The following is a 23,233-nucleotide window of genomic DNA, read 5'->3' as shown; positions in this document are numbered from 1 at the left end:
TCAGCTTAAAACCTACTGCGACTCGCCTAGTGAACAGCAACCTATGAGCCTATCCGCTTGGACTCGGCAGGAAAGCTTGCGGTTTCAGCCATTTTAGCCATCCTCTCGCCTTGACTTCATTTTTCCGCTGCTTAATTTCCTTTGCAATTGTTTCATATGATTCCCGTTTATTCTCTACGGCCCCGTAACATCACAGCCTGATTCAGTACAAGCGACTTGCGACTTGCTGCGCCTCCACTACCAACCAGCTGAAACATGTTTGCCCAATCACATTCAGTAGCCAAGGTCTCTAGCCGCCCGCGCTTGAGCTTTCAGCCAGTGGAGTAGGCTGGTCAACCCCATAATGTTGCATTGGATCTGCCCTACGCCTCTCACACCTCGGATCTCATTCTTTCTCCCCGCATTTCTCAACACTACAGCAACTTTCAACGTTTCATCTTCTCTTTACCTACTCGGGGAGTCTCTATTTCTTCGCAACTCACACACAATAGTCCACAGACTAAGGCATTAGAATTACACTGATATTCCTTGGAGGATCCTGGCAGGGTCCTCGCTCTGTAGGGGTCTCGCTCGGTTACGTTGCCTTCCCCTTCGAGCTTTTCCACTACCTATGATTTATCATTCGCTCTATGAGTCGTGTCCACGATGGCAAAGAACAGCGTCAAGGAATTATCCGCGTCTGAACGCTCGCAGGTTCACGTTGGCGATAACTACATCTTGAGCCCGGAAGACAACAAATGCATGATTGACCTGCGAGGCACCGATCCACGCCGGGATAAAGATCGCATTGAAGAACTCAAAGGCGGCTTACTGGCAAAACCCTGCGACTGGGTCTTTGCCGATGCGTGCTTTGCCCAATGGCGGAATCCCCAGAGCAACCGTCTCCTCTGGATCAAAGCAGACTCTGGAAAGGGTAAAACCATGCTGCTGTGCAGCATCATCAACTGGCTTCAGATTAACGAAGAGGCGACGTTGGCGTACTTCTTCTGTCAGAAGTCGGATGAGAATCTGAGTTCCTCCGCTGCAGTTCTGCGGGGGCTTGTCTACATGTTGGCCAGAGAGCACGGCACCGTTCGAGAACTTGTGCAGGATGAGTACAAGAACGCAGGAAGGAGTTTGTTCTGTGATCACAATGCCTGGTACGCGCTAAAGGAAATCCTTAGCAAGGCTCTCCACCAGGAAGGCTTAGGGGACATCGTCATCATTGTCGACGCTCTCGATGAATGCATGATTGGCATCCATCAGCTTCTGAATCTCGTCGCCAAATTCTCCTCTGAGACTCCACGAGTGAAATGGATCGTCTCAAGCCGGAACGAATCAGACATCGAACAACATTTCGACGAGTTTATGGAGGATCCTATCTTACGCATTGAGCTCGGCGCCAGCTCCGAGGCAGCTAGTTTTCGCACCTATCTGCAGTCCAAGGTCGATGAACTGGCAGAGGCCCAGTGTTACGGCAAAGAGACAAAGATGGCCGTCAAGCTTCATCTGGAACGTAACGCCAACGCCAATCTTCACTGGGTGACGCTCGCATGTCAGACACTAGAGCGAGCTAGAAGGGGCCAGGCGATCGACACAGTCCATCTATTCCCTCCGGGCCTGGATAACTTGTATCTTCACCTATTCCGCCAGATCCTTGAGTCCTTTGGCGATAGACCATGTCAAAAAGTACTTGCTTTTGCAGCAGTTGTCAGCCGTCCGATCTCGCTGACAGAGTTTTCATGTCTGGCTGGCATTGAGAAAAACGAGACGGTGCAGCTTGTGGGCATTTGTCACGCGTTCCTCACTCTGCAGCACGAAACTATCTACTTTGTTCATCAGTCAGCCAAGGACTTTCTCCTCTCCTCATCAGCTCCCATCGAGGTCGCGCCCACGCACCGCGAGATCATCGAGAGGTCATTACAGGCTATGAACTCGACACTAGAACGCGACATTTACAAATTGAAGCGGCCAGGTGTCTCAATCGACGAATTTGACGTACCTCAGCCAGACCCGCTTGCTTCAATTCACTACAGTTGCATCTTTTGGGCCGATCATCTAATCACATTGGCTTCAGAAGGTCGTGAAGCCATATCAGACCTCATCGCCGACGGAGGTCCTGTCGATCTTTTTCTGAGACAAAGCTTCCTCAACTGGGTCGAGGCCCTTTCTCTGTTGAAGAGTTTCCCGTCTGGTGTCCGTTCAATTGCAAGATTATTATCACTGTTAGAAGTGGGTGTTAGGCTTCATCGAGTGTCAGAATTCATCCACTAACATGACTAGGGACGGCAAGATGTCACCAAACCAATTCTTCTATCCAAGCTTGTAGAAGATGCACTCCGATTTATGAGATTTCATCAAGTAGGGATTGAGAACTACCCGCTTCAGGTGTACTCCGCTGCCCTCATCTTTAGCCCCAGCAAGAGTCTCATTAGGCAGATATTCCAGAACGAGGAGCCAAGGGACATACTTCTAAAACCGCATACCGGAGATTATTGGAGTTCAGTTTTCTCGGCTTTCGAGGGCCACGATGCCGATGTTGTGGCCATGTCCTCAAGCAGCGGCCCCAAAGGAACAGTTGTGGCCTCAGCATCGACCGACGGGACCATAAAGGTCTGGGATGCAAATACAGGAGAGTGCTTCCATACTCTGACCATTCCCTGCGAGCACAAATTCCCGTTCGGTATCTTCAGCAACCCCAGCCTGGAGAGTATCCTCTTATCCTTACCGGAGGGCAGTTCCGACAAACTCCTCTCAGCCTCAGGCTCGACAGTTTCCATCTGGGATCCCATCACGGGCCGGCAAGAAGGAGTGTTGGAACACCCATCCGTGGTCTCGGTTATTGCTCTCTCTTTCTACAATGGTACTACAACCGAGTGTGTCACATTATCTACCGACTGGACCGTCACCGTCTGGGATTTGAAGACACGCAAGGCTATCAAGAAAATAGTCATTGATTCAGAAAACACTCGTAAGATCACACTGGGACCTCTTTCCTTCGCAAAGTTTGCATGTAGCAGTCGCGGAAACGGTCGAATTCTCATTCAACCTCGCTCATCAGGTTTCTTCCTCCTACAGGTTGGACCCTTGGCGGTCTGGGAACTGGAGACCGGTAATTGCCTTCGGGTATTCGAGGATGACAGCACCATGGCCGGCACACATCCTCGTGATCAGTCGAGGATTGCACGTTCTAGGTCTAACATAGCGTTCTCGCCCAACGGAAAACTAGTAGCCACAAGTGGCACGACTGGCTGTATCAGAGTCTGGAGCGTCGATACCGGAGAGTGCATTCACACTCTGGCACTAAAAGATGGGCCGTTCAGCCAAGCTGGCCTGCCTTATATCTCCTTCCCCGGCGATTTGGCACCAATTAGTCTTGCATTCACCAGGACATCTGCCCAGCTGATCTGGATAGGCTGGTGGAGATCCCATGGTTCGCTAGGGGTTTGCAGTGTTGATACTGGCAAAAGTCTGCCCATGCTTCACGTTGCAGGTTCTTACAGTTCGAATCTGTGCGTGTTGGGAAGCTCAAACAACATTGTTATTGCCGACTCTCAGATGATCAACGTTATTGATCCAGTTTCTGAGGGAAGCGAGATGCCCGAAGGTGCAGCAGCCAACCAGCATGTGGTAATATCAAACAACGAAAGATACCTGGCATACTTCACCCGGGATAATACTCTCCAGATTCATGACCTGGGTGTACCAAAGCTTCTCATGGAGCGTACGTTGAACAGACGCTCGGACTCCATGTACTTCGACAACTTGCAACTGTGGACGGTTTCCTTCGATCCGTTTAGTGGAAATGATGATTTGCCATGTCAATACTTGCCTGGACTCTTGGAACCTAGGCCGATACCTCGCCACAAGTACCAGATTGGGGGAAGTTGGATCTTCAGAGATTCAGAAAAGCACCTGTGGCTTCCTTACAGATATCGCCCTTCAAACAAGGGCTTGGCACACCAGCATCAGGATGTCCGGGGATCAACGCTGGCTGTGCGCTGGGATCCGAGCAACGTTTACTATTTGAGATTTTCAAACAACTCAGAAGAAGAGAGTCGGCCTTAGACGATTACGAAGGAAGTTGCCAGTGGCAGCCTGTTAATAAAGCTATTAAAGCTAATTTAAATACTTGAGGTTTACATCCAAGAGGCTAATAATTTGCAATAATATCTCTTTAAAAGATGCCCTCTAAAGCACCACATCTTCCTACTTGGTCGAGTTGTCAACCTCGATAACCACAGGATCTGAGGAATCAGAACAGTCCCCGGAGTACTTTCTTGCTGTGTACCCATCGAGCTGCGAGTCATTAGTATATAGCCTCCCAGGAGGATGAATCACATACCCAACGAACAACGAAAAGCCAGCTTGCAAGAGCTGTGCTGATACAAATCATGGCAATATACCCCTTGCGCCAATACGGAGCGTCGTTGGCCGGATACAAGACAATACCCCAAAACGTCCACAAAAGCCCGTCACTAGCGGCCATCGAAGCGAGGATGACACTGCGGGCAGCATCATCGGCGGTTCGGGCAACGATGTTACTTGACCAGCTGTATAACAGAGGGTTGATACCGTACGATGTAGAGGAGAGGTAGAGAACGGTGAGGTTTCCGGGTACGGACATGTTTGGAACCAGTAGGACGATCGAGCAGATAATCTGAATGGCGCAGAGAGTGAATCCGATGGTTAACCTTTGGTTGTATCGGTCGATGGCCAACGAAGACGAGAGTTCCGCCACGATTCCGATAGCGTGCGTCGCGATTGGCAAGGTGTTGACCTGGGATTGACTGAAACCATCAATGTCCTTGCGATATTTCAGGTAAAGCAGCATCAGGCCTTGGACAATGTAGGCTTGCATGGCTGTGGAAAGCACCGAGAAAGTGCAGCAGACGTAGCTAGGAAAACGAGGTTAACACACATCTATAGCACAATATTGAACACTCACATCAGAGGTTGCCCCAAGACTCTCTTGATAAGGCTCCATGCTTCAATGTTGTGCCCATCCTCACGCTTGGGCGGCAATCGATCGAGGGCCAGCTGGCGTTCCTTTTCGTCAAGATAGGGTGCCTCGGTAATCTCCGGAAGGTCAGGGAAAAAGAAGAAGCCAAAGATTGCGGTGGGCACCGTGATGACGCCGTCTATGAGAAAGACCCATTGCCAGCCTTGGAGCCCGCCGTGGCCCTCCATCGATTCGTGGATTGCCGCCATCATGGCGCCGGCAAACATTTTACCAACTTGGCCCGCGACGGTGAACATTGCAGTTCGTCTTGCAATCTCATCAGATTTGCTAGTACCAGGTCAACATTGTTCCGAATGCAGGCAGAGCAAAAGACATACTACCAAGAGCCCATGATGTAGATAGAGCCAGCATAAGTACTTGCCTCTGCGAGACCCATCAGAAATCGAACGGCACAGAGTTGAGAGTATGTCTTGCAGCCAGCGCTGGCCATGGTAAGGCCCGCCCAGACGACCACCATAGCCGAGAGCCATATCCGGGGTCGAATCTTCTGGATGATGAGACTGCTGGGGATTTGGCCGACCAGCATGCTGGGTGGAAGGTTAGTCCAAGCTTCGCCGGCTCAGGGTCGGTGTAACTTACCCGGCCGAAGCCATCGAGAGGAGGACATTGTACTGGTTTCCAGTGAGCTCAAGAGCTTCTTTCAATCCGGCCACCTAAGGGTACGGTTAGTACAAGTAGAGACATGGTTAGAGGACAAGGCTTACATATGCATTCGCAAAGGCTTGTCGGTCTTCAACTGCATTAGCTCATCCCTGGTGGTCTGGAGTGAGGGGAATAACGTACCGAGGTGATTAAAGAAGAAGCTGAAGCAGCAAAAGGTCTGTCAGGATTCTCATCTTAGCAGGGAACTCAGGCCAGGGTCACATCAAGCCTTACGAGGATGAAGAAATCTGCAAGGCGTTAGATGAGCGAAATCACTCGATGTCATCAGGGTGCCTACCAAGCTTGCGAATCAGCTTCTTCTCCTCCTTGCTAGTATCGCCCCAAAGGAAATCCGTCACTATGGTTGACGTCTCGTTAGTGCACGACATGCATATAAAGTGGCTGAAACCTACTCTTTACCCTTGTATATGCACCAGCTATTGGATGGTTTTTGCAGCTGGCTAGATGGCGCACCTTGGTTTTATGCGGAATTTCAAGCCCTGTTTAATAATGCCGCATTTACGATTGGGCGGAGCGAATAGTTGCCAAGTGGGCTGACGGGGGGAGCATAGACGTGTCCATCAAGGTTCTCGGCCCGTTTATCTCGCCCGTTTTGCGTGGGACTCGTCTGAGAAAGATAAGATGAAGAGGATATAAACCGTGATCATCCTGGTAGTTTTTCTATGTTTTCCTAGAGTTTTGATACTCGTGGGGGTTTCTTTTGTAGTTTTGAAGTCTGAGATTAAGTTGTTTCTTCCCCATGTGCCGTTCAAAATACCGGACAACGCCAAGCACTTACACCGGATACGAAGAGCCAGAGCCAATGCTCCCAACGACGTGGCACTTTTGGCTACCTTGGACTGACGATATCTAATACTCTCTTCAACTCATGCATTTTAAACATACGAAGCCGTGCCGTGATCACAAGGTGGCGTTTCAATACGTAGCTGTCATCGTGTGGGTGGTGATGCGTCTGCCCCCCACGCCCAGAACGTAATCACCTCTCCTTGGCAATTTAAGCCGAGATTTGCCTCGAATCAAACACGTCGGTTAAGAAATTCAGAGAGTGTGAGCCGTCGTGAACCTCCACGTCCCGAAGAACACCTCCACGCGGGTTGAGTTCTGTCTTGGTGGGAGGACGATTTTGGTGGCGGGCGTGGCCGGCGGCCCGCCGGCAGATGAAATTCCTATCAGTTATACGAGGTGAGCTATTTTTTTCAACCTCAAGACCTCAGAGGAGGTCAGCCTAAGCTGGTAGGAGAGCCAAATAGCCAACCTTAAGATGGACAATATTACACGAGACAGGTTGTTCACGGCATTTACAATTAATTTCCCCGCCGAGCTAGGCGTGCCTCGGATGAGCTTATTTTCGCACACGGCAGCCAACACTAACCTTAAATCCACTGCAACTCTCACTTTTTCGGCGTGACAGCGCTGAAGCAAACATTTTTCTAGCCACCAATGCATGTTTTCTCTTGCCATGTGATTCGAGTGGTGCATTAGCCTTCTAAGCCCCTTTTAATACGCCACCGTTTCCGAGCCACCTTCGTGAAACGAACCACATCTACGGAGCCACGACTTCAGTTCATCTGCCGCCGACTTCCTGTCACTTTCTTTCTTTTTTTTTTTTCATTAACCTGGCTGAAGAGTTCCCTCCGCTCTCCTGCTTCATTATGAAAAGAAGCTAGCCTTATTACACCACACGCGGATCCGGCTGACGTAGGATCTACTCCTAGCCTAGCCTTGGATAACAAAGAGGCTACCATGGTTCTAGGATAGCTCTAGGCGTCGCTATGATACTATCGTCGTCCCCGTGATGATATGGTCTGAAACAGGGTGGCCTAGGTTCCGGCGTCGGCCTAGCGCCAGAGAGGGTATAAATAGGGCAAGCAACGACTGGAGTTATAGGGCTCAGAGATTAATTTACTTCCTAAAGCACCTACTATAATTGGTCATAATTCTCAATGACAAGGATTTTACGAGCTTGTGCAGTTACGAGCCATCAGCCCTCCCTAAATGGCAGGGCGGAGTTTAGCTGAAAAAAAGAGACAGGGTATGAAGCTCTTATAGATGTCAGCCATAGGGTCGTATTCTTAACTAAAGGAGGAGGACAGAATGAGTCTCTATGTTATGGTTTGCGCCTAGTACCTGCCGAAATCATACCTTTCAGCACTATCGGGGCGGAATATGTAGAGCTAGGTTCTGAGCCCACTGTGTTAAATATGTGTTGTTGCTCTCATAGTCAGGAATATTCATTATTCCAGTGAAGTATTCGCTGTGGTTTAGGTAGATGTTTGATTTATTGACAGTTTGCTATTGATCTAATGGATTCTTAATAACCTTTTTCCACATATCACTCCATCACTCAGGTTCTGTTCCACCAAATGATCAAATGAGGCAGCCATTGAAGACAGCAGCGAAGGCCTCGAAGGACACTTAAAAGATCCCGTACATCTTATTTTTTACAGGCAGCCCATTTGCACTGAGGCTTGGAAACAATGTTAACAGTGAGAATACCGTGGCTCTTCTCATCGTTGTCGTCCGGAAAAAAGACTGGAACACTGCCGCATTTCTTGCAGCCGTGATTAGACAGCTCTACGAGGAGCGAACGGATTGACGTGCCGGGCATGCCGCCAGTATTCTGCAGGAATGCACAGAGGTTGTCGGCGCATACAATGTGCTCCCCATTTTGGTACCAGCGACTGCGGTCGACATAGTTGGCAAGGTTGACTAAATCCCCAAGAGAATTTGTGCTTATACCGCAGCTGCTGCTTCCTCTGCAGTTGATGCCAGCGGCTGCCTGTCCTGCTGCCAGGAGGGCGGTGGCGATGATTGCCGTGATTTGCATGCTACATCATTGTTAACATTGCTGGTGTGGATATGGAGACTGGCGCTGACCTGGCGTTTATGAAGGTAGAAGACTGTTGAGTTGTTGCTGAGTTGAATGAGAAGAGTGAAGTAATTGAGATGAGGATGAGTTATCTCGACGAGACAGACTCTTTTATATGTGAAAACCAGGGACCGAAAGAGTATACAATGCATAATAGTGAAGTTGAGCTAGAAGTGCATACGATCCATTCTGTTTGTGTCAAGCTCAACAGCCCCACGAACGTCGGAACATCGGCAATGAGGGTCGTATGCCTAAATGCAGGCCTTTACATAAGTCCATCGTAATCGTCCATTCCAAAATGTATCCAATCATACCTTCTACCCAATGCCCTTCTGATTTAACACCTTCCGTCTTTGTGAACCTCTCAAGGATGGTAAAAATGATTTCGCGGAGTAGATTACTCGAACTGGAGGAGCTTTTGTGATTCTGGAACCCGGCGCGCCAAGGTGGTGAGGCTCACCGATAATGTACTCCACTTACCGCTCGTATATGCGGGCGGCCGCTCAACCCCTGTAGATCTAGAATCTCAATATTCCCGCTCTTCCATCTGGTTGTCTTCTAACCTATCGCAAACCAGTATCGATTTTTTCCCCTTTTATGCACATGGTTTTTTTCAGAAAGAACTGCATCAGTCTGGTGTATTAAAAAATTTTCACTACTTACCTCAGCATCTGTCAACATCATGTACCTGGCTTTTGTCACCGACTTTATATGGCATGATGAGTAAATACTTGGAGACTCAATAGGTATATAACTGCCGAGATGTCGACGTGTTGTTCAACTTTGATCAGAAGAAAATCAACACTCTTCATTAAAACTCGTCCTCAACACAGAAATCTTCACTGCAGTCCAGACCTATTTTCGAGTAACATCTGTAAGCCACCACGCTATTCATCCGATGTTTTTTTTACCTTGTACTAACAACTCATCGAAACATAGCACACTCCAGGATGCATTTTTCAACTGCCTCGGTGCTCGCTACACTGATCTCTGCGGCTGCCGCTGCCAAGCAGATGCAGATCAACTACTACAGTGACACCAAGTGCAAGTCTTATGCTGGCCAGGTCGATGTCACTTGGGCCCAGAGTGTATACTCGGGCAAGACCAACTGTTTCAATTATCATTACGGCACGGCTATGAACATCGCGGAGTGCCAAGCTGGGGGGTGCTTGTGCAACCTTTACAGCGGGAAAAACTGCAACGATTACATGGATCAGATGCGGTACGGAGGCGAGTTTAGTTGTCGCCCTTGGGCTGATCGGGTGCAATCTTATGCATGCTACTATGGTGCTTGAAGAGCGTTGAACTGGGTGGTGTTTGGTTCTGCAATGACAAGGGGGTCGGCTGTATGTGCCTGATAAGACTTTTGTATTGAAACTAAGCAGCTTTTATTCTGTTTGATAATAACGAATTGTCTATCGGCCAATTGCTATATGACACTGCTGCTACACTTGCTTATTTTTCCGGCCAAAGCCTGGGGTGCGGCCGTATCACCTTGGAGTCTCTGAGAAGCGGGCTGCTGGGAGTACAAGGAATAAGCAGATGGCAGATCTGTCTGCGAGGACACGACTTGCAGATACTGGCTGCTGTGGACATAGATAATTTGTGGACTGGATCGAGCGTTGGAATGCCATGTTTTCATCTCACGCTACACCATTCATTACCGGGATGTAATACACAATAAGCGATTTACAGTCAGCTGAGCTCCGAGACAATAAGTATGTCCATAGACCGATATCAAACGTACGCTGCGAGGATGCCGAAGCCGTTGAGAACCCGGAGGTATTCTACGCTTTTTTGATCCTGAAAGAAGGCAAATTAGCATCCCGAATCGTCACGGTCCGAAAGTGCAAATGCGATGACGCTCGCCATAGCTCCCAAACCAAGAATTAGAAGGAGGTAGATTATTCCCTCAATTGTTGAAAGGCTCCCGAAAGTACCTTGCCTCGCATGACACTGTCACATGACAGGTACATGACATGTTCGTCGTCACTACCGAGGTATAGGGTTCGCCAAGATCCCAGATCAGGCGCGACATGAGCAGATGGAGCATTGGTGCGACTCGATCACGGGCGAGGACTACGAGCAAAGTGCGTCGTAAGGTGACATTCCTAGCCTTTTCGTACTTCCCAAAAGCATTCATCTCAACATTGCCAACGGTTGTTACAGCTAACTCGAGTCACATAACATGATCGTAATATGAGATGAATTCCTTGTCCGTGCGCTAGATACGTCTATCTTTAAGACACGATGGTCTGTGCCCTCATCAGCCACAGCCGCGATGTGTGTCGACGACACCTCGACAATTGTATACGCGCATGTCTGAAAGACTCGTTCCGAAGGTCTGATGGCGGGCCCGTAGGGACCGACCTCGCTTCTAACCACGGCAAGCCAAATCAAGCCACATAAGGCCGCAACCCAAGCTCATGAGCCACTTTAAGCCACTGCTCAGGCGCCACAACAATTGAGCCGCCTGGCCTTGGAACTGAGTACATTTGGCAATCAGCAGACCGGTCCCCCTGCCGGATCTGCCACGCCTCCTTGGAACGAATTGAGAGTTTTGAGTAGTAAAGCACCTGGCACTTGCTTCATGGGCGATCGGGAGACTTTGGCAGGTGGCCGTGACTCGGGGGGGGGTTTGTTTTCGCCTTTTCGACCGCAAAGCCACAGTTCATGGGCCACAATCGACACGCGAGCCACAATAGTGGAACCACCGCTCGTTCCTCCAGGCATCAGGCAGGCACGTTCTCATGGTCACAACATTATACCATCCACATCCTTCAAGCAATATTCCCCTGCTTTCATTAAATATGCCCTCTATCAGGGACGTGCACGATAATGAACGCCAGGTAGACCTCAGTGTCCGAGGTTTTCCATAGGTCACCGAAAATATGCTAGACTTTCGAGATTGAGCGGGACAAGGCTGCTTTCTTTGCCTAGAGAGTCATAGATATGGAGCGTATGCTACTCTTGTGCCGTGTCTTCGACCAATAACGCCCGCCAGATAATAGGAATATCTAAGATACATATAAAAATCTAAAACTAATCTATAAGACGATAATGCCTTGGGATAGTGCCTGCGAGTTAGATAATAATATCTATTAGAGATTGGTAGACATATGTTACTAGCCTTTGGGCTAGTGGAAGAGATAGCTGCCTTACTATGGAATTACTAAAGTGCTAGAAGTTAAGGTTTATATAAATGGTACTTTTAGATCTTTAGGTAGGGGCCCTTAAGCTAAGGTAGGGACTAGCTAAGCTATGCCTAAGGCGAGCCTAAGTTACCTTCTATAAAAGCGGTGACGCTTCGCGTTAATATTCTTTTTCTAAAATACTAAACTCAGGCATCTCAAGCCATAAACCGCCTCGCAGGAGATCTCCCAAACTCAATGCAACGTCATCTTATCCCCGAAGCCCCTATCTCCGACGCAAACGACGCCCTCCTCCTCGAATTCCACCTCTACCACCTCGAGGGTTGGACTCTCCCCTCACACACTCGAAGCAGCTGGGTTCATAATATCGACTGGAACCTGTCTCGTCCGTGGTGAAGAAATAATCCGCGTATCGCTTGCAGACATCTACACCATCCGTCTCATCGGGAGTGTACTCGAAAAGTTTGCACGACTCGTCAGAGCCCTGATCCTCGATGCAGCTCTTGGCGCAATCTTCCAGAGAAGTTGAGTCGCCATCCGAGAGACCGTCTCTTGCATCGCGACCCACAATGCCACAGTTGAGGTCACCAGTGTCGTCTTTCAGCGTGTACGATGTGCATGATGAAGTCGCAGTCGTGGACGCAGTTGTGGTAGTCGGAGCTTCCGTGATTGTCGTCGATATCTCAGCCGTAGTGCTTGATGGAATTGATTCCGTTGTAGTTGTTGACGCGAGAGCCGTTGAACTTGAGCCAGGCTTACACGCGCCTGCGTGGACCCCCGATGCAGCCAACGCCGCAACGGCGAAAGACTTGGCAGAAGGCATTGAAGAGGTCAAGAGAATGGAGATAAAGAAGTAGAAAAAGAGCAGAAAAATACGGGGTCCGCGATGGATTTATCAACATTGCCCCTGAGCTTTGACGCCACCTAGTCCTAGTGTGGTCAAGCAAAAGCAATAGTTCTGGAACTAGTAGCACAACCCCTGAGAGCTGAATTATCTGTCCTATCACGTTGGAGATTGCAATACGAGGATGACGTCGGCGCGATCTGAATATTGTTACAACATAAATATTGTTAGAACACTTCTTGAGTTCTTCCCATGGACACAGAGAGTGAGAGTTGATATGTCGAGCTCATTATTATCGTCGCATAAAGGAATGGATATCATAAAAGAGATATGTGCGACTAGAAGATAAGCCCCTTCTGCAAAATATCTTCAACAACTTTTCGACCTCAAAAGAAGGTAAAGGTATCACAACATCAACGCTTCATCAAAACCACCGCTACGCTTGCTCAAGAAACAAGGCTCAAATCTCTCAATTCTTCTCCTCCTTTCCAACCTCGACAGCCTCGCCAGTTCCAGGGGCCACGACAGTGACTTTTCCCTTTTCGATATCCTTGGCGAGATTTTCGAGGCGGCTGACCTTGTTGTGCTTCTTCCAGGCTGGGTGGCCAGAGTCGAAGACATCGTCCATTTCTTCGAGGGTGAAGCCCTTTGTTTCGTGGGCTGTGAGGAACATGTGGATAAAGGCTGCGGCGTTGACTGTGGGATGTTAGCTGGAGTTATTTGGGAGAGTTATGGTACCTACAAGTGCCAAAGATGTAGTACATCTTGTAGCTAGATTGATCAGTTAATGACATATTCCCAAGGGTTTTTACCAAGGCTTACTTGATGTTCCACACTATTTAACTTGTTAGCACACCACTCAGCACTTGAAATGTCGGATAAACCTACGCAGAGGCGGCACAGCAAAAGCGAGCACCATGTTCCAGAACCAATTAGTCGACGTGCTAATCGACACAGCCTTAGCACGAATCTGAGACGGATAAATCTCAGCAGGGTACGTCCACGAAGTCGGGCCCCAAGTAGTGGCAAAGGTAGCAACAAAGAGGTACGAGCACGCAACGATGGCTGAAGAAACGGGTCGGTTGTCCTTGACGACCCAGCTGACATCTGAATCGGGATCGTCCTCGGGTTGTCCATAGTATTGCTGCAGAGCACCTATTCCCTGTTAGCTTTAAAACCTTGGATGATCATTGCTCGAGTAACTTGCCCGTAATGAACAGCCAGGTCATCATGAGGAATGATCCGATGACCAAGGCGGGACGACGACCAAACTTGTCCAAGTACAAGATGGCGGGCAGGGTCAACAGCACGTTGATGATGTACTGAATGGACGCCGTCAGCAGAGGAGAGGCAATGTTAGCGCCTTCCATAATGTAGACGATGTAGTCTGTGCTCCGTCAGTAAGTAAACTTAGGAGAGTGTCATGCTCACGTACACATCATGATGTTCATGCCACAAAGCTGACTCCACGCCTGAATACTCATGCCCAAAACCACACGCTTAAGCATCCTCCTCGTAACCAGATTCTTGTAGCTATTAGCAGCCTCCTCACGGTCAAACCGCAGTGAATCCTCAATCTCACGGTACTGGGCCAGGACTGTCGGGTGCGTCCTGTCGCCTTTTCCGTGGAGGTTAGCCAGCGTCTGGAGTGCCTCCTCCCACTTGTCTTGCGAGGCGAGCCATCGGGGACTGGACGGGAAGAAGAATAAACCGACCAGGAGGACCCAGGCTGGGATCATCTGAACGCCCCAAGGGATTCGGAAGGCTGCTGTTGACTGGTTCTTGTCGTCGGGTCCGCCATCGATGCCGGCTGCGGCGCCGTATTGGATGAAGTACTGGATGAGGATACCCCAAGTGATGGCCCATTGTTGCAAACTAAAATGTTAGGATGGCTTAGGTGGTGTATGAAAGGGGCAACTTACCTGACAACTCGTCCTCGGATTTCCTTGGGCGCAATCTCGGCCTACACCTGTCAGTAGTTGAAACAGCATTATAAACAAACTTAAACCAACCTGATAGACGGGAACAACAGCACTAGCAATACCAACGCAAAATCCAGCAACAACACGGCCCGTACACAGCATGCCAATATTCTGCGAAGCACACTGCAGAATACTACCAATGATCCATAGCACACAACTAATCTGAAGAGCAACCCTTCTCGAGTACCGATCAGCAAGAAACGACGAGAACAAAGACCCAACGAGGGATCCAGCTGGCATGGAAGCCGTGATGGCGCCCTGACGATACGACTTGGGGTTGTCAAAGTACTGCTTATAAGCCTCGGTGCCAAGAACACCCGACATGGACGAAATGTCAAAACCGAACAGTCCGCCGCCTAACCTCAAAGTCAAAAGCTGCCAAGAGCGGGGGGGCCTCAAGGCCTAGTCAAGCCTTGCAGGAAGGCTTTCTCATGAGGCGTACCTATGGCGGCGAAGCCGCAAATGAAGTAAACATTTGAAGCCTGATACATGGCGTTTATGTGGCGTAAGGGGTCGAGTATTTACTCAACAAAGTCGACGCATGTGGTGACCCCATGGTTTTTTCGGGCGCTATGTGCTGCTTAAAAGACGAGCGGGACATCCCCTGCATTCATATGTTTGTTCATGGGTATTCAGGCCACGCGCCGTATGTTGAGTCAGAAGATCCTCAAGAGAGGGGACAGGCCAACCAACCGTTGCACGGGCCGAATCAGCAGTGGCTTTTGTGTAGCATTGAGGATGGAGGAGGTTTGGTTACCTGCTTGTATGGTAACAGGATCAGCATATTGTCAAGTTCCACGAGGTGTTTCTGAGCAAAGCGCATGTTCTCGCCAGATTGAATCATGGCCTGGAACCTTTCGTGTAGTAAGGTCACACGCAGTAACACGCAAGGGGGGTCTCGAAAATAGGCAGAATTGTTCTTGTCATGTGTGAGTGGACCATGCCATGGGAATAGCATCCTTGGCGATATTCCTGTCCGGCATTCGGCACCCAAAGTCCCCCCCCCTTTCAACATCACTCCACGGTTGAAAGTTCTTTCCCCGCAAGATCGACGTCAGCAGGATCCGATCCTTGTTACATGATGGGCGGCACTCGCCGAGGTATATCGGCTCAGGGGGGTGAGGGGGGCAGCTCCGCTCTGCCAGGAGGTTGCGGCGGGTAAGGGACCGTCCGGGAAACGAGAAATCCTCCACCGTTGACTGTTAACGGTCCGAGTATCCCCGGATCGTCACAAGCCTCAAATCAGTTCACTTGTACAGCATCCTTCACTCTCACGTGTCATCACCAATCTCGCCTGATGCAGGACGCCTCCCCTGTGGCTGGTTCAGTAGGGCCGATTCTCAACCCCGGTCCTGCATAGATCTTCAATTGCAGGAATAAAGAACCGCGCCCTGGTTTGCTTGTCAGGGGACAGGACAGGGATGATCAAGTAACCTTAGCATCAAGCTTGCTTCAACTGCGTGCTTCCCACCTTTCCCCGGCAATAATGTCCCCGACCATTCGGTTTACCATTCTCCCGATATCCGACGCGGCATGACAATCCATGCCCGACAGGGACAGTGCAACGTTACGCTTCCTTGTTCGCTGTCTGTCAGCAATGGACTGAGGTTCGCATTCTGATCGCCGATTCGTTACACATGATGGTGAACACATGTCTTCGGCATGTAGCGGTTGTTCTAGGCATTCCTCGAAGGAGTTGGTGATTCTGGCGTGTTACCATCACCATCCACTTCCTTCACCGCCAGGATAGGATTCCTCTCCACCACCCTGCGTAAAGCAGAGCAAGCAGTGAGAAAAGGTGTCGTCCAAAGACAACGAGGTATTCATCAGCCACAGGCCGGCAAACAGGCGTTGAATGCGAATCTTGCGGCCAACGCCAGACGAGCAAGGTAAGCAAAGGTTCTAGGAACTTGTCAGCAAGGCAACCTGTGCAACAGGAGCTGCCATCACATCGACGTCGCGAGGTCATCGTCACTGCAAGCAAAGGTCAGTAGCCCAAACAAGAATAATTTGTGTCATTGTCGGCCACTAGGCCGTCATCCGAGGGAAGCTGATGTATGCGGAGAGACAGCATAGAAAGCTGCGAGCCATTTGCGCCAAACTCGAACCAGCCTCCAGGTCATGACGGCGTTAATTTACAGATTGCGAAATCAAAACAATGCAAAAGCAAGACCGTGTCTTTGCTGCCACCGGGTCGTCGTCAATGCCTCCCGTCTAAACATCCATTTTCGTATCCGCAACTCCGACATCAAAATCATGCATGAATAACCGATGGGTATAATGAAGTGTTGGCATCAGCAAAAAGTGAATCAAGAAGAACAAGGTCCGATGAACTGTTCGTGGCAGTGTCGGAGAAAGTCTCGCTGCATCTGGAAGGACGAGTAATCGCCCTCTAGTATCACCTCCAGGATGTTTCCTCGATTCGGGTTCCGGGCAAGAGCCGTCATCCTATCACGCAACGTGTTAAACGCGTTATGGAAACGGGACAGGATGGCCGGGGTGTTGGATGATCCGCCTGAGATATCGTTGCCAGGGTTATTGGGGTCGATGATGGACAGGCGATCCTTGTTCTTGTAGCTGAAAGTCGACACGTCGTTCTGAAAGCTGGTCAGCAAAGTGGAGGGAATAGATGCAATGAAACACACCTTTCGAATGTACCCAACCGGTCGGGTGAGAGAGATGGCGTTGGTCTCGTAGCGGAAATCACGGCCGTACAGCTCCAAGAACTCGAGGAGCATCTCGCCAAGATTGTGCTCGGGGACGAGACTGCGGCTTTGGACCTGTGGGTTGAGTTGCAGCATGCTGACGACCAGGCAGATAACCGAGAAACCACCAATGCCTCCATTAACAGGCTCGTTGAGACCACGCATGAGAAGGAAGTGCTTGATCACAGTTACGAGAATGGGCATGGCAGGATAGAGCTGCTTCCACCGCAGGAATGTATCGACGGCCTGAACACCGCCCAGGTTCTCAAACGAAATGTCCACTTTCAGGCCAGTTTGCTTGTCAACGTACTTAACCAGGGGAACCCGGGCATGCGCAATGACCTCGATTGAATCGGCATCTGCAACGCGTTGACTGGTGAGGAATTTGGAGAACTTGTACAGCCAGCTCTTGGCTGATAGATAAGTCGGCGGACCACCTCTCATGTAACTTGCTGAACAGACAACCAGGTCCATGTCTGCAGTGGGGAGGTAAAGGCCGGACATGTAGGATCCAAAGGGATGGACCGTCGCGCTCGCAAAGTTTCTACCGTCGCGTCGCATCGCCTTTCGCAGGTTCTCGACCAGGTTGTCACGGATGCGTTGCTCGAAATCGCGGGGTCTCACGTATTCGTAAAAGTCAATGATCTCCTTGTGTAGCCTAGAATGCGTCAGCCTGACTCAATGGTGACTGTGTCGATGTGCTGCCGGGGCCAATAACTGCAAGCAACACGCGATATGTTGGGGTGGTGCAAACTTACCGAAACGCCATGTCTGTTGTAGCAGAGTGGTCAACTGTCGCCCAAGGGCAGGGATCCTCGTTCGACTTGGGCTGCCAGTTGGACAGCAGCATGCCCTTAGCAGGTTTGGTGCTGATCTTTTTGAGTTGGCCATAGTCAGGAGGCTTGATCTCGTCGTTTGCTGTTCGCTTGCGAGAGCCGAGAGGGCCACCAGTGTCTCGCGGAGGAAGGGCTTGGTGCTTGGGTCCAGCTGGCAGAGGCTCTTTTACCGCGTTGAGAGGTCCAGTCGAGGCCTTCGGCCCAGAGGGGGCGTTTGTAGGCGGTGGCGGCGGCGGCGGCGGCGCTTCACGCGGGGGAGGGGGGACTTCCACCACTTCGTCCTCACTGGCCTCATCTTCAGTGAGATCAAACGAGATAAAGTCCTCAGCTTCGGTTGAGGCGGCAAGTTTGGCAGCGGTTTCATCTTCGACTCGGGCCTTTCGGATCAGCTTCACCATGTCTCTCTTCTTACGCGTGCTCTCGTCGGGGCACGGAAGTGCTGTGTATGGATCGGGATTGGACCACTTTGGCGCAGCATCACCAGATGCAGAGTCGTCGCCGGTTTTGGCGCGCTTCTTGGAAGGACCCTCTGTTTCCTCGGAGTCGGAAATGTCCATCTCAAGCTCATCATCGTCCGAAAGCTCGTCGATGGATCGGAACTTGGCTGTACCCTCTTCTCCTAGGCGCTCCTCAGGAAGGTTTGCTGTCGCGCCAGAAATGATGGCTCTCTCGGAAGGATGAGGCGGTGGCTGCCATCGTCGGCCACCTCGTCCACGACCTCGGCCATCTCGGCGCGGGCGATCGTTGCGATAGTTGTTGGGTGGGTAATCCTGGATTCCAGCGGGCTTATCAACACGGAAAGTGAAGTCACTCTGAGGCATTCGCGGTCTATATGAGTCACCTCCGCCAGGCCGGAAATCATCGCGCGGGGGAGGACGAGGAGGCAGGTCGTGTCTGCGGTCGGGTCGCCAAGTGTCAGATTCGATGCGACCGCGATCATGCGGGGGAGGGGGAGGAGATGGGCGATAGGATCTGTTATTCCTATTTGGAGGTCCTCCCTTCTTCTTGTTCGGTTTGTTGCGCACCATGGTTGCGGTGTTTCGAGGGCGTTGTTGATTGATGAAACAATTTTGGCCTTCGTCGCGAAGAAGAAAAAACGAGGCTCGCGATCATCGGAAGAAAAGCGCGCTAGACGGAAGTGGTGGGGGGCGAATGGAGGGGGGTTAGTCAGCAGAAAGTGGATCACGGGTTTGGGAGGGTGCTACCCTAGAGCCACACTCCGGGCTCGAAATGTGCCGATTTTGCGGCGTTTCTCTTTATCGTGGTAGCTCGTTGTCATTGAATGAAAGGTGTTCAATTGTTTTGCGGCTGGGATAGTCATGTTACGTTCAAAATTAAGCATAGTCAACGTTGAACTCAACTATGTGTGCTTCAACACTCATGAAGTGGGCCTTAGTGTCAAGTGCTCTTGCGGAAAACAATAGCCTTGCTTTACTACTTAACCATGTTCAAAGTACCTAACCAAGTGGTATTTTAATCCATAGCTGAATGTGATGCAAATATTGCAGTTTCCCTCTTCAACCTCACGCCTTGGGATCATGCGCCGAAACCTCAATCTCAACCGCCATGCCGGGCGCACCCAGCTCTTTGACACCAATCTGGGTCCAGATGGGCTTGTGGTTGGGCATCCACTTCTTGAAGTTCTGGCTCATCCTGGCTGTGATCTCGGGCGTGATCGAGAGATGGTACGAGTTAACTCGGAAGACCTGATCCCAGCCCTTTCCTCCAGCAGCCTTGAGCGCTGTGTCGACGTTGACAAAGGCTTGGTCGATTTGCTCTTCGACGGACTCGGAAAAGTTGGGGACGCCGTTTTCGGCGGTCCAGCCGCCTGTGATGAACGTGTTAGTACCCAAGTGAGACAATGTGCCCTTGGAGTCTTACCCTGGCCGCTGGCTTCAATTCTATCACCAACTCGAACAGTCTGCATGTAGCCCAGGTTGTCGCGGGCCCACTCGCCGGCGCCCTCATAAGCTGAATACTCGAGGTGAGACATGATGTAATAGCTAATTGGTAGTGAGAGGGGGGTAAGTTTGTAGAGTTGTGAGTCTGTTAATCGATGGATTGATGAATTGAGCCATTCTAATTGAACTTTACTTGAGTTTATATACACGCATCCTCCATGGCCGTACTTCGTACTCCAACGGATCTTCCATGTCGTGGACCCTCCGACTTGGAGGATCTGACATGGACGGCATAATTTTCGCATTGGCTGAGTAATTACCGCTCTCTCACCACATTGCGGCGAAAGGTTACTCTGCCAAGACGGAGCAACAAGACGATCAATCTGACAAATTGACCAGATCGAAGGATTCCATAGCATGCCATGGGGAGGGTTTCGTAACACGCCGTCTGCGGCAAAGCCTCCGATGGAAGCATCCGAAGCGTAATCCACTCTTGGTGGAGCGGTGATGGTCCTTCGTGAGTGGTTCATTTGCGATTAAAGATTCCGATTAAAGATTGAGTTATCGCGGCCTGGATCTTGGAGTCGGGAGAGATCAGAGGCGTTACGCGACATTCACCGTAAAGCATCCGAAATGATTGCAAAAAGCCTCCCTCTCTTCATTAATTACGTACCATTCAATGTCCACAATCATTCTCTACTGATTCTTCTTCTTGGCCGCCTCCACGTACGCGTTCACCTTCTCAATCTCCGCTCTCGCGCCATCCCACTTCTTGCGCTTCCCGTCAAACACGCGCCACAAGAACGGAGTGTAGATACCGTCCATCAGCATCTTATAAAACGCCCGGTCCTGGAACCAGAACTTCCATCCCGTCAATCCCCATCCGAGGTGTTCGTTGACCTGTGTGCCCGCCGCCTTGTTGGCCCACGCGATCCATTCGTGCTGGCGCACCCATCCGGGGACTGCGCTTCCGTCTTTGGCGATGCTGCAGATGAAGTCGTGCTGAACATCGACGGCTCGGTTCATCTCCTTGATGGATGGGAGGGGAGAGTTGCCTTTCCAGACCTGCGCGACGGCCATGGAGCAGAGGTCGTACAGCGGGAATGCGCCCGTCGCAAATGCTACGGTGCCCATGAAGGCGAGCGACTGGGGATAGTCGAGTGAGAAGACGTTCTGGTAGAGACGAGCTAGAGGCTTCCCGCGCGATCCGATGCTTGCCGCCCACTTGGGCGTGGTGTTGCGCGTGGGATCAACACTGGGATCGAGCAGATTGAACTCGGTCTTGTATCCGGTGCACCAAATGATGGTATCAGCATCAAGACGCGTGCCATCATCAAGCTCAACCTCCTTTGGTCCCACGACGCGCTTCAGACCGCTGACAGAGATGATGTCTCCAGACTCGAGAAGATCCACCAGATTGTCAGAGATGATGGGCACGGCGTGCTTGATCGGCGGCGCGGGGTTAAGCTTCCACTCCGGACGGATCTTGAATGCTTTGTCCTGCATCTTCTTGCACATGGTGTTGAACATCCACTCAAAGAAACGCGGGAAGTTGAGCTCGAGGAAGCCGGCAAGTGCAGCCTTGCGAGCCGTTAGGGTATGGTCAAAGGGGGCTCCATTTACCACGCGTGGCATCTACGAGTTCAGTCAATATCGTCGCCATGGATGGGGGATATTGGGATACGCACCACCAAGGCTCCATGATTGTGAGACACCCAGACCTTGTCGGCGTGACCGCAGAGAGCTGCTGCGGTATCGGCGCCCGTGTTGCCCAAGCCCACGACAACCACCTTTTTGCCCTTGAAGAGCTCAGGCCTGAATGCAAGTCAGAGTGAAGCTCTTGGTGTTTCAACAGGTAAAAACGTACCTTTTAAATGCACGCGAGTGCAAGACTTCACCCTCAAATTGCTCCAGGCCCTCTAGCTTGGGAACATGAGGACGAGAGTTGATCCCCGAAGCGATAATGACCTTGTCAAAGTACTCTGGACCCGACCCTTCAACGTTGACTATCCAGCGATCGTGCTCATCGTCGCGATGCACGCCGGTGACTATTGTGCTCAGTCGCAGCCTGGAAGTCAGGTTGAAGCGCTCTACATAGTCTTCGAGGTACTTTTGCACATGACCGGCTGTGCAATGACTGGGTGTATCGTCGGGGAAAGGAAAGTCTGTGAAACAGCCCTGTTTACAGTGAGTATGCCGACTGGCGACGGTTTGGAGTCAGGCGGGTTACCCTTTCTTTGGAGATGTTGATGATGGTCGCTGCCAATTGTTAGATGATGCATTCCGTGAGAGGTGCTGGTCTTACTGGGGAGAACGGAAGTCTTGTCCTCGTCTGTGTAATGCCACAATCCTCCGACATAGCTGTTCCGGTCAAAGCCCGTCACATCAAAGCCCTCTTCAGTCAAATTTTTGACGGCCACAAGGCCAAGAACGCCTGCCCATCGTCAGTACAGCTCCGTATGGCTTTGACTAGCGTGTGAGGTACTCACCAAGGCCGATAACGGCTACGCGAGGTGATTGTTCTGCCATCTCTATAAGCCTCTTGCTTTCCGCCTTTGCAACTACCAAGTGGCTTCAAGCAGAAACACTTCGCGTGATATTTTATGTCTCCCAGCGTTAAATGCCCAGCTGAAAGCCTGAGACCCCATCAGGGTCCTGCAGGGCGGAATTCCCGCGGGTCCGCCCACGACGCATCACAGCGTTTACGCCCAGAGCGCGGAAATATGTCCCGCGCGTTTAGACGAGCTGACCTATGAGAACCGGCGACCCTGAAATTTGATGAGATGGATTAGATAAAACGCGGCAATCTCACTGGAGAGATGTGCCGAGCTGAGAATCCATCAGGCCACGCTGCCCCACGGTCGCTGTGAGGAGTTTGCCCGACTCCGGGGGTGTTTCTGGTCCGCGTGTCCGATTTTGGGGAATGTCGGTCGGTGGTGACATGTTTCGCCGATGGTAAGAAGATGTACGCGATTCAGGAATGTGAATGTTGTGATTTGGGTGTACAGAAAAGAGTTGGGCTTGCTTACTTGTGCTTGAGATCAACATAAGCGCCGCGTCTTCAATTCGGGTCATCCCTTGCGCATCTCGGCACAGCTTTTCCTCGTTGAGCCCTGCCGATCGACTCTGTCGGACGGATCAAGGCGACGAGCCGGATCTCCGATGCCGCTGTTGACCTTCGGATTGAAGCTTGCCCGCCCTTCGCTTGTGCTGGTCTAGAAATGTTCCAGAAGTTTTCCAGCCAGCCTTGAAGGATGTGATCGTCATCTTCGGATATGC

The 23,233-nt window shown here is 50.8% G+C and overlaps 7 protein-coding genes across 7 annotated transcripts; 2 read left to right on the top strand and 5 right to left on the bottom strand.

Moving 5' to 3' along the window:
- Window positions 1–645: 645 nt before the first annotated feature.
- NCS54_00353400 (NACHT domain-containing protein) lies at window positions 646–4,047 on the top strand (the record flags this gene model as incomplete). The annotated part of the gene is made up of 2 exons (XM_053149098.1): window positions 646–2,211; window positions 2,263–4,047. 2 exons carry the CDS (start codon window positions 646–648, stop codon window positions 4,045–4,047), a joined length of 3,351 nt encoding a protein of 1,116 aa, XP_053005073.1.
- A 141-nt stretch (window positions 4,048–4,188) lies between these two features.
- On the bottom strand, window positions 4,189–6,085 carry NCS54_00353300 (MFS domain-containing protein; the record flags this gene model as incomplete). Its single annotated transcript, XM_053149097.1, has 10 exons — window positions 6,058–6,085; window positions 5,943–6,002; window positions 5,879–5,892; window positions 5,786–5,822; window positions 5,707–5,738; window positions 5,582–5,655; window positions 5,320–5,529; window positions 4,928–5,269; window positions 4,325–4,877; window positions 4,189–4,278 (listed from the first exon to the last, which is right to left on the bottom strand). Coding segments are annotated over exons 1-10 (1,413 nt in total). The 5' UTR covers window positions 6,059–6,085.
- A 3,131-nt stretch (window positions 6,086–9,216) lies between these two features.
- NCS54_00353200 (Hypothetical protein) lies at window positions 9,217–9,829 on the top strand (the record flags this gene model as incomplete). The annotated part of the gene is made up of 3 exons (XM_053149096.1): window positions 9,217–9,257; window positions 9,383–9,408; window positions 9,474–9,829. 3 exons carry the CDS (start codon window positions 9,217–9,219, stop codon window positions 9,827–9,829), a joined length of 423 nt encoding a protein of 140 aa, XP_053005071.1.
- A 3,170-nt stretch (window positions 9,830–12,999) lies between these two features.
- NCS54_00353100 (MFS glucose transporter mfs1) lies at window positions 13,000–15,003 on the bottom strand (the record flags this gene model as incomplete). Its single annotated transcript, XM_053149095.1, has 9 exons — window positions 13,000–13,226; window positions 13,273–13,301; window positions 13,353–13,365; window positions 13,419–13,685; window positions 13,792–13,917; window positions 13,966–14,405; window positions 14,453–14,493; window positions 14,543–14,868; window positions 14,955–15,003. 9 exons carry the CDS (start codon window positions 15,001–15,003, stop codon window positions 13,000–13,002), a joined length of 1,518 nt encoding a protein of 505 aa, XP_053005070.1.
- Window positions 15,004–16,821: 1,818 nt separating this feature from the next.
- On the bottom strand, window positions 16,822–19,081 carry NCS54_00353000 (Polynucleotide adenylyltransferase; the record flags this gene model as incomplete). The annotated part of the gene is made up of 3 exons (XM_053149094.1): window positions 16,822–17,109; window positions 17,158–17,875; window positions 17,976–19,081. 3 exons carry the CDS (start codon window positions 19,079–19,081, stop codon window positions 16,822–16,824), a joined length of 2,112 nt encoding a protein of 703 aa, XP_053005069.1.
- A 495-nt stretch (window positions 19,082–19,576) lies between these two features.
- Window positions 19,577–20,046, bottom strand: NCS54_00352900 (Hypothetical protein; the record flags this gene model as incomplete). The annotated part of the gene is made up of 2 exons (XM_053149093.1): window positions 19,577–19,881; window positions 19,935–20,046. 2 exons carry the CDS (start codon window positions 20,044–20,046, stop codon window positions 19,577–19,579), a joined length of 417 nt encoding a protein of 138 aa, XP_053005068.1.
- A 604-nt stretch (window positions 20,047–20,650) lies between these two features.
- Window positions 20,651–22,483, bottom strand: NCS54_00352800 (Hypothetical protein; the record flags this gene model as incomplete). The annotated part of the gene is made up of 6 exons (XM_053149092.1): window positions 20,651–21,589; window positions 21,643–21,769; window positions 21,822–22,132; window positions 22,185–22,213; window positions 22,260–22,388; window positions 22,444–22,483. The coding sequence occupies 6 exons, from the start codon at window positions 22,481–22,483 to the stop codon at window positions 20,651–20,653; spliced, it is 1,575 nt and encodes a 524-aa protein (XP_053005067.1).
- Window positions 22,484–23,233: the final 750 nt, after the last annotated feature.

The sequence above is a fragment of the Fusarium falciforme genome, chromosome 3 (genome assembly GCF_026873545.1).
Source record: "Fusarium falciforme chromosome 3, complete sequence".
Lineage (NCBI taxonomy): Eukaryota > Fungi > Ascomycota > Sordariomycetes > Hypocreales > Nectriaceae > Fusarium > Fusarium falciforme.
Note: the sequence above shows the minus strand (reverse complement) of the source record. Positions and strands in the feature narration are given on the sequence as shown.